General features: G+C 37.9%; 1 protein-coding gene across 2 annotated transcripts; it reads right to left on the bottom strand.

Annotated features, from left to right (window-relative positions):
* Positions 1-3,063: 3,063 nt before the first annotated feature.
* On the bottom strand, positions 3,064-10,072 carry selenoj (selenoprotein J). Of its 2 annotated transcripts, none has more exons than XM_067453114.1 (10): positions 9,939-10,072; positions 9,721-9,787; positions 9,280-9,456; positions 9,065-9,163; positions 7,360-7,452; positions 7,084-7,240; positions 4,990-5,105; positions 3,935-4,012; positions 3,639-3,778; positions 3,064-3,390 (listed from the first exon to the last, which is right to left on the bottom strand). In XM_067453114.1, the coding sequence occupies exons 2-10, from the start codon at positions 9,785-9,787 to the stop codon at positions 3,289-3,291; spliced, it is 1,029 nt and encodes a 342-aa protein (XP_067309215.1). In that variant the 5' UTR covers positions 9,939-10,072; the 3' UTR covers positions 3,064-3,288. The 2 variants fall into 2 exon arrangements, with proteins under 2 accessions (XP_067309215.1, XP_067309214.1); XM_067453113.1 differs by having other exon boundaries at positions 9,964-10,059.
* Between the last annotated feature and the right edge of the window lie 654 nt (positions 10,073-10,726).

The following is a 10,726-nucleotide window of genomic DNA, read 5'->3' as shown; positions in this document are numbered from 1 at the left end:
TAATTTGCCATCAAATAAAATAAGAAATATAAGTAAAGTGTAATTATTTAAATATAGTTATAAAAAATATTCTCCCTCACTCTCTCATTTCTGTCAATAGGGGGGAGGGGGAGACATGGGGAGTCGCATGTCTCCACTTTGTCACACACATTTATTTGAGTGCTTACTTTAGAAACAATCACAGCGACTTTACTTTGTAATTATAGGCTTCCTCCATGCTAGATTTAGTTTAATTGATTGTATTATTGCAATAAATATATATTTGGTTTCCCATGGTTAACGTCAATAAACTAACCATAAATCATAATAATTCTGACATCAAGAAGAAACGCATTTTAGTGTGCAATTTTTTGTGTATAGGCTAGCATCTTTAAATTACCTTTTAAGACAATGATCATGTGCGTTTAGCACCATCACTCGACAATCACATCTTTTTTCGTGACTTTTCCTACAGTGCCTTGCGAAAATATTTGGCCCCCTTGAACTTTGCGACCTTTTGCCACATTTCAGGCTTCAAACATAATGATATGAAACTGTAATTTTTTGTGAAGAATCAACAACAAGTGGGACACAATCATAAAGTGGAATGAAATTTATTGGATATTTCAAACTTTTTTAACAAATCAAAAACTGAAAAATTGTGCGTGCAAAATAATTCGGCCCCTTTACTTTCAGTGCAGCAAACTCTCTCCAGAAGTTCAGTGAGGATCTCTGAATGATCCAATGTTGACCTAAATGACTAATGATGATAAATAGAATCCACCTGTGTGTAATCAAGTCTCCGTATAAATGCACCTGCACTGTGGTAGTCTCAGAGGTCCGTTTAAAGCGCAGAGAGCATCATGAAGAACAAGGAACACACCAGGCAGGTCCGAGATACTGTTGTGGAGAAGTTTAAAGCCGGATTTGGATACAAAAAGATTTCCCAAGCTTTAAACATCCCAAGGAGCACTGTGCAAGCGATACTATTGAAATGGTATCTGAGTATCAGACCACTGCAAATCTACCGAGACCTGGCCGTCCCTCTAAACTTTCAGCTCATACAAGGAGAAGACTGATCAGAGATGCAGCCAAGAGGCCCATGATCACTCTGGATGAACTGCAGAGATCTACAGCTGAGGTGGGAGACTCTGTCCATAGGACAACAATCAGTCATATACTGCACGAATCTGGCCTTTCTGGAAGAGTGGCAAGAAGAAAAAAAGTGACGTTTAAAGTTTGCCACAAGCCACCTGGGAGACACACCAAACATGTGGAAGAAGGTGCTCTGGTCAAATAAAACCAAAATTGACAACTTTTTGGCAACAATGCAAAAGGTTATGTTTGGCGTAAAAGCAACACAGCTCATCACCCTGAACACACCATCCCCACTGTCAAACATGGTGGTGGCAGCATCATGGTTTGGGCCTGCTTTCCTTCAGCAGGGAGAGGGAAGATGGTTAAAATTGATGGGAAGATGGATGGAGCCAAATACCGGATCATTCTGGAAGAAAACCTGATGGAGTCTGCAAAAAACCTGAGACTGGGATGGAGATTTGTCTTCCGACAAGACAATGATCCAAAACATAAAGCAAAATCTACAATGGAATGGTTCAAAAATAAACATATCCAGGTGTTAGAATGGCCAAGTCAAAGTCCAGACCTGAATCCAATCGAGAATCTGTGGAAAGAATTGAAAACTGCTGTTCACAAAACTGCTGGGAGATATGAGCAAGGATGTTTCCGCCGGGACTTTTTACCGTGCCGAGTTGAAGTTCTCTCAGAAGTGCTATTCCGCCATACATTATAGTTCTCCTTTTTAATCCACTTAGAAAAGCGCCACATTTTATTTTATGTCACCATACTAGATCGTTTTAAATATTCGTGTAACGGTATTTAAATAGGGAAAACATGGAGGAGTTTGGTCGCTTCTAACTTGATCTCTGTTTGGTACCATAGTGAATGAACTGGGCTTAGTGGGCTAAGCTAAATGTGAGTGTGTACAAGATGTGATTGGCCCAACCAGAGTTTGGTTTTTACAGCAAAAGTTGCCGATCCACTTGTCCGTGCAACACTTCTGTCGCACCACACTTTATTCCTACGGGTGATGTCAAGCGACTTTAACGCGCCCGCATAGCATTCCAGGAAGGCAGCGCTGCATTTGAACTGTTTTTAATGCACAAATGACGGCAAGTGTCACAACATCACGCTTCAGTCGTGTCGCAAAAGCGGATCTCCACGGTCAGAAGTGTATTGAGAGTTGCTAGACGACACTCGCGGCAGATTAGATTTGCTGCCGCTAGGGTGCGTCTAGATTTCTAGGCTAGCAGAAATCATGTTCATGGATGTGATTATTAACGTTACTGTAGTGTGAAGCAGAGCAGGACCGAGTGTTTTGGAGCTGAGCAAGGCGCTCCTGGAGCGCCGAACACACTGTTCGCGAGCAGCAGGATTTTAATTATGATTTTTCATATTATCTCTCTTTATCATATTAGATACATTTAAGTGTGTTTAAAATGATGTTATGACCTTATTCTGTGGGTTATCTAGCAAATACTACATTGTGCGCCTTTAAATAACAAAACGTAAAAATAAATAATAATAAGTCCAGGGGCCTATTGCACAAAACTAGGATAAGGGATTAAGCCGGGATATCTTGGTGATCTTGTCATTTTTTTATGCAAAATTTAGTACACAGCTGTCATGTAAACATACCCTGAAGGCAAACACATACCAAGAACGATAACGATAATGAAAGATAACTGTATTAGCGGATAAATTGAGCCAGGATCATCAAAATATCCCGGCTTAATCCCTTATCCTAGTATTGTGCAATAGGACCCTGGCTGTTAAACAAATCCAGCAAGGAATAATAGAAAATTACAAAAAAATAAATCAAATAAAATATGGTGACATGAACATTAAAATGTCCAATGTTAATGCTTGCTTTGTCTTTAAAAAAAAATGCAAACCTGTCAAAAAAAAAAAAATCATGTTTTTTTTCATTCAAATCAGGTCTGAGGTTTTTCATGATGTCCACTAGATGGCGCTATCAGTCAATAATAACAACAAACAAATACAAAGTGTTTTCACTGAACATTAGTTTAATGCCACAATATATGCAATTTTCTGCATGCCTTGTGATTTAATAAAACAAAGGTATCAAGTTATAACTTTTTAGTATTTCGAGCTATAACTTTCATGAACTGTTTCATCAAAATCACAACCAAGTTGATCTTTAGGCAAAAAAAAAAAAAGTATGCTTTTACATTCATATCTGTTATTTTCCACACTTTGCACACTAAAAAGTTAAAGCTGTTGGAGGTGAACAACTTTCTTTGCAAGATCTAACAAAGCGTTGTAACGCAAAGTCTTGCTTTTCCAGGAACTTGGAATTCCTTCAACTCCCACCTGAAAAAAACAACAAAAAAACAAACAAGTGTCACAGTATCAGATATTGAGAGCCACAAATTGCAATTACGGCATAGTCATTCTGTCATGTATGACATAAACACCTGATGATTAGTCAAAGATAGTGTTCAACAACAGTTAACACAAGAAGAATTTGACCTTGATTACATGGACTACTTTGTATTATGATAGAAAAATGTGGTCAAACACATAAATCAGAAATCACAAGCTCATTATTTTTTGTATACCTGAGCTCCGATGCAGGCGCCAATGAAGGAGCTCCTGCTAGAGGTGCATCCACCGCAGCTCATGGTGTCTCGGACAGCCTGCTCATAGCCACTGGCTGTCAGAACCCCATGTAGCGCTGCAAGGAACGCACCAGGCAAACCTAAAGGACACGACATTGTTTGTCAGTCACGGGTAATCTCAAAAATAACAACAGAACTGAATGCTTCAGCTAAAGAGACATGGGTCTACTCTATAGTGTGCATAGATGTAAGATAATAATATGATATCAGCTATAGGTTAACTGAATGTAACTAACCTCAGGTATTTGGAAACATGGTGGGAATGAGCTCTTTGGGTTTCTTGCTCAGATTGTCCTTTACTTGATGAATGTGTCCTAAATTAGAAAACCAAAATAAGTTGGATTTTGAAATCAGCCATTTGAAATTGGATATTAAAGGGTTAGTTCACCCACAAATGAAAATGCTGTCATTAATTACTTACCTTAATGTCGTTCGACAACAGTAAGACCTCCGTTCATCCTCAGAACACAAATGAAGATATTTTTGTTGGAATCCGATGGCTCAGAAAGGCCTTCATTGACACCAATGTCATTTCCTCTCTCTTAAGACCCATAAAAGGCACTAAAGACGTCGTTACAAAGCCCATCTCACTACAGTGATTCTACAATAATTTCATGAAGCGACGAGAATAGTTTTTGTGCGCAAACCCCCGAATAATGACTTGTATAGTGATGGGCCCATTGGGCCGATTTCAAAACAAAGATTTGAATGTTAATGAATCAGCGTATTGATTCATGATTTGGATCACGTGTCAAACTGCCAAACTGCTAAAATCACGTGACATTGGCGATCCAAATCATGAATCGATACACTGAATCGAATCTTTATTTTAAAATTGGCCCAAAACTATAGAAGTCGTTATTCAGGGGTTTTTTTTGTGTACAAAAACTATTCTCGTTGATTCATTAAAATTATTGTAGAGTCACTGTAGTGAGATGGGCTTTGTAACGACATCTTTGGTGGCTTTTTTGGGTCTTGAGAAAGGAAATTACATTGATGTCAATGAAAGCCTTTCTGACCCATTGGATTTCAACAAAAATACCTTAATTTTTGTTCCAAAGATGCACAGAGGTCTTACGGGTGTCGAACGACATTAGGGTAAGTAATTATTGACAGAATTTAAATTTTAGGGTGAACTAACCCTTTAAATGACATCTTTGTGATAGACACAGTTAGAAATGAATCACTGGTAAAAATTATGCATTATTCAGTGGTGATTCAGTACATGCTGCTTCATCTGTGAATAAGAATCCAGCTCATAACACTAATAACAATACGAAGCTGCTTATACCAACTATAGCCTTGTCCAACTCCTGAGGGTTTTTTCTGTTTGGGTCATTGAGCTGTTTTAGCACTGCATCCAGGGCCTTGGGATCAGAGCCATTCAGGATGAAATGCTCCAAGAACCTGAAGAAAGAGCAACTTTTAAAAATGGCATTTACCATCATATTGAAGAAATCGGTTCATAAATCATTTCCACACACAATTTAAACGTGCCACCATCTAAAGCCCTGTTCACACCGCCAGTGACAAACAGCGACACGCTCTCATTCATTTTCAATGGAGGGAAGGTGACTTCTGGCAACAGTGAGTTTCCGACAGAATGCAGGCGTGTCAAGCAATGCAAGACACACAACAAAAGTTCAGAAATGTTAATGAGCAGTGATTAACATGATTATAACATCTGCAGTGATTATAAAGGGAACATATTTTCTGTTTTATTTTTCATGCTGCAAATTATACGCACTACAAAACATTAAAATAGTTCCAATATTTTTTTGCTATGATATTGACATTGGTAATGAGAACATTTTGTCATAATGTATGATTAAGAGCTCATATATTAAAAACTGATTTTATAGTTAAAGGTGCACTATGTAACTTTTCCATCTGCTAGAGGTCGCTTATTCAAAACAAAGGCGTAGTTTGATGATGCTAAGTTTGAGCTCAGAATCTTGGGACATGTGGTCTTCACCTCACAGCCGATGGAAAAGAATCAGGATAGGACTCGGGGGGGAAATCATGTTGATGGATGCGGTTATGAACGTTACTGTAGTATGAAGCAGAGCAGGACAGATTGTTGAGGAGCTGAACAAGGCCGCTGGAGTGATTGTTGATAAGACGAATGTTACACAACAGTGGGACTTTTATTATGCCACAGTCGCCGGCACCATTTCTTCTTTTCCGGTCATGAGTATGAGGTAACGCAGCTCTGTTTATCATATTAGATACATTTGAGCGCTTTAAAAATTATGTTATATGATGTTACTCGTGCGTTCGCTCAGCAGCTGCTGTGACACTTGTTGCACACTGCTAAGAGTAAAGTGTTTCTGCCAAATAAAACAAGAAACCGAGGGTAACGCAGATACGACGCAACTGAGAGGCGACTCCCTCAGATGTCCTGGCTCTCTGGTTAAAATAGCAATTTTCACAGGATTTACAAATAGTTGGAAACGTGGAATATTAAAAGTACTCAGTTGAACAAAATATATAACACTGCTTTGTGGTTTTTGGATATTTAACAGATTTCTATATTTTTATAGTGCACCTGAAATGGCAATAAACTATGGAAGCTTGTTTCTGCCACTGAATAAAAAAATAAAATTATAATTTCACAATTCTACAAATTGTTCTCACAGTTGCAAGTTTACATAATTGTGTGTTATAAAGTCAGAATTACGAGATATAAACTCACAATTGTGAGTTAGTCAAAATAGCAAATTCTGAATTTTTTTTCTTATAATTGCGTGTTTATATCTTGCAATTCTTACTTCTTTTCTCAGAATTGTGAGATATTTACAACTTTTAAAGACTTAGAGAGCGATATATTACTTTAGGCTGGATACTTGTCTTTTATTCTCACTGTAGTAAAATGTAATGTCCTGGAAAACGATCGCTGAAAAAGAGTGGGAACCCTGTATAAGTTTGCAATGCATAAATAAATTATTAGAGACAAGAAAATTGTTTAACTGTCAAATTCGAATGACATTTTAGTTTTTGACAGTATGATTGAGTTTAATTTGTTGGTTGAACGATTGTTAATCTGATTTAATGAACCGAGCACTGCTGTAGTTTATATAACGTCCCTCTCCAACAGGAGAATTCTACTTTTAATTCTAATTCCTAGTCAAATTAGAATGATATCTTAGTTTTATATTTGATTTTTCTAAAGATGTGGCCACAGATGTACAGTCTACCTGTCCTAGAGAAACAGAGCTAGGAATGCCCACAAGCGCCTTCACAATACAGAGGCTAGCAACATACAAAGTCACAGCCGGTGTGAATGGGGCTTGAGTATCATATTGGAAATGGAAGTAAATATTCTAGTTGCTTAGTTGTATGTAGTTGTGTGTCACCACATGTCAATCATATATTACCAACCTACCTAGCAGCAGCGAGAGTCACTGCCACACATATGTCATTGTTTTGTGTGACACGGATGGCTTCCTCAACCCTCTCCAACATCTCTGACTTTCCAGCATAGCACGCTACAATGGGAGCCAGCTTTGCCACTCCATCAATCTGATTATCAGTTTCACAACCTGAAAAGTGTCACAATTAAGATTTCTTAACAATGTGTATTAACAATAATACGGCTACACAAAAAAATTAGGAGGATGTTATCTGACTTAGTTGTTCTCAGAAACAGAACTGACAATACCTGTCTCTTCCTTGCCTGCATCCACATTTTTAATAAAGCTCTTAAGGCTTGCATGTCTCCAGGGTCCCTCAATAGGTAGTTGAGGCCTGGGAGCTTGAGAGAAAAAAATTATGAAGTCATGAATAATTCAGAAAAAAAAAGCTCATATTTGAAAACAAAACAAACCTCACCATCTGTTTGGGGTTATGAGTCAAAATGACAGACAAACCTGCAGGCACGGTTATCATTGTTAAAGGTGCACTATTGTAGGATTTTTGCAGTAAAATATCCAAAACCCACCAGGCCAGTGTTATATAAGTTCTTACAATATTCTTGCAATATAAGAATTCTTACAATATAAGAATTGTAAGAGTTCTTACAATATCCCAAATGTTTCCAACTATTTGTAAATTGTAAGAAAGTTGCTTTTTTTACCAAGGAACTGGGATGTCTTAGGGAGTCGCCTGTCAATGACGTCATATCTGTGTTACCTTCGGTTCACAAGCATAGACAGTGGCTGCGTCCGAAACCTCGAAAATGCTGCCTTCGGAGGACACAATTTAAGGCAGGAAGGCATCAATCTACGGCGGAATCTAATGTTTGCTTCACTGCCTGTCTCCATCTGATTGAGTTTTGAAGGCAGCATATATGTATCCTTCGCTGCCTTTGATATCCCACAATCCTGTGCTTTCCATTCAGTGACAGTTGAGCTGGGAAAATAAGATGGCGTCCGAAAGTTGCGTTTGCTGGTCAGTTTGTGTGTAAATATATGTTTTTTTACCAATATTTTCCACTTCTGATGTCATTTCTAGCGAGAAATTACTAATGTAGTAATTAAATATATGTAAGTTCTCACCAAAGCTCGCTCTATTGCTGTAGATCATTTCGTGAGGTGCCTTCGTGCACAAAACACTGCCTTACAAGCCATTGCCTGATAATGCAGCGAGGCAACGAGTCAGCTGTCTAGGCTTTCGCATGTAGCCAGTAAAAGAAATGGACACAGGGACCCCATAGTCTTCAACGGCGACAGTGAAGTCAGTTAGAAGCACTCACTTCCTGATGGCTGAGCGTACTGCGCAGGCTCAGACTGAGCTTGACGACGTAGATATGATGTAAGCAACCTCTCTGACAGTTGTAAGTCTTCTAGTAGTTGTGAAAAGTAAAATCTGAATCACGTTGTTTAAATGTTTTGTCCTGTTGCTTTTGGCTCACTGTGGGCTTCTGGGCTTCTCCCTATTCTTCTCCCTTGACTTTATCGGACTTTATGTCTCCATGTCCCCCCAACTGCCTCATAGACAGTAAAAGATAGGTATAGCCTTTTATACATTGTCGTGTTTCTTTAGAAATAAACAATGGACAAATGGAGTCTTTAAACACCTCAGATGTAAAGTTTTTAGCAGGCACCTGCACTGTACGTAAAAATTGTGGTATTATAGCCAAGCTAATGCCGTTCCCCATTGGGGCACACTGTTCAGTTCCAATATATATATACATATACACACACACACTCACACACACACACACACACACACACACACACACACACACACACACACACACACACACACACACACACACACACACACACACACTTCTTATTAGAATGGTTTGTAAAACAAGAGCTGTCGCAATGTAGAAAAACAAATATACCTTGGAATATTTCAAGAATAACTAATAAAAAAGTAAACAAAGATGAAAATGTCCTTGTGCAATGAATTTAATCTACCTCCTTTATCTCTGTAAGGATCATTGACTGGTGAGTCATATTCAGATCCTGGTCCAAAGAACTTGTAGGTGCGCTGCTTAAGATCTTCAACATTGAGACCTGTGACCCATGAATAACAACATGGTGATACACATAGCATCAAAATAAAGTTTTCATATTAAAGTTACAAACTGGAATGTATCATGTTATAATTGTTTTTCTTAAGTATTTTTCACCTCCACACTCGGACAGGGACTCCAGGAGCACGAATGCTTGATCTCCATAGCAGCTCTGCTGTCCGGTGTTCCTCCTGTAGAACGGGTTGGCAGACTCAGGGCGGAACTCAGGCTGAGGACTTTCAGAGAGTAACACACTCAGCTTCTGCTGGTCATAGACCCAGTGGAGCGGTTGTGCTGCAGAGTATATGAACACAAATCTGTGTATATATTTGGTTATAGGGAAACATTACCTGCTTCAAAAATGATTTAGCCTACTGTAGTAATGACAAGAACAATGTGTGATTACATACATTGCAATGTCATGTGCATGATCTTCAGCAGTATTCAATGCTTGTAAATACACAGTAACATTTAATTACTGTCAAATCAGCCGTGATATTTAACGTGACTATATTGCTAAACATAATATTTTGTTACTAGTATTCAAGTAATGCAAACCTGCAGCATCGGCCACAGCTGAGGCAACGATTGCTCCGATAGCCCTGTCAGCCAGGGCAAGAGCCATCTGTGACAACGAGATAACTTAAAACACTCAGAAACGAAATATAAGCGAGAGAAACTGTATCATGCTTACCTAAAGCTTAGAATATATTTAACGTACACACGTGACACGTGTACTAATGGTTAATACAGTTTAAAACGAAAGTGTTTCTCACCTTGAAATCCTATAGTGTAAGTTACCTTAAGCGGAATCTGAAGTTTGCAAGTTACACAACGCATTTACTGAGGAAGCGCTTGTGTTGTTATGGAACTGCGTTTCCCCTGCTGCTGATTGGACAGAAGTAAGCACGTGACTACACAACGCCTCACATGCACGTGCAACGTTGACTGTTATATGATTTAACTAAACCAATAACAAATTATTACTAAATACAATTTAAAATTAGATGCGAATTGGTTTTGCTACTGGTTTTGCCTCATTATAAAATTGTCTGAAAGTTCTAAAAAAAACTCATAAAATAAAGCAAACTGATTTTTCTAGAATACTTATTTATTTGTAATAAATGCACATTTCAGATAAGACAAGATAAAATAATTACATTTGCAGATCACATCAAACTAAGGCCAGACTACCCTTCGTAATAATAATAACAACAACAACAATAATAATAATAATAATAATAATAATAATAATAATAAGAAGAAGAAGAAGAAGAAGAAGAAGAAGAAGAAGTAGAAGAAACAACAACAGCAACAACAACAACAACAACAACAACAACAACAACAACAACAATAATAATAATAATAATAATAATAATTTAGCCCTGTTCTTAGTTCTCATATTTTCTTTATTCTGGACACTATTAATCATACAGGTTTGACAAATAATTTATTTACAGTTTTACATCGTAATATAAATCCCTTCAAAGTCAGTACGATATTTAAAGGAGGAAAGAGATAAATCTGCAAGATTAGAAGACATTACAGTTTGCGGTGAGAACCC

The sequence above is a fragment of the Pseudorasbora parva genome, chromosome 9, assembly GCF_024679245.1.
Source record: "Pseudorasbora parva isolate DD20220531a chromosome 9, ASM2467924v1, whole genome shotgun sequence".
NCBI lineage: Eukaryota > Metazoa > Chordata > Actinopteri > Cypriniformes > Gobionidae > Pseudorasbora > Pseudorasbora parva.
The sequence above is the reverse complement of the archived record's forward strand: the minus strand, read 5'-3'. Positions and strand labels throughout refer to the sequence as shown.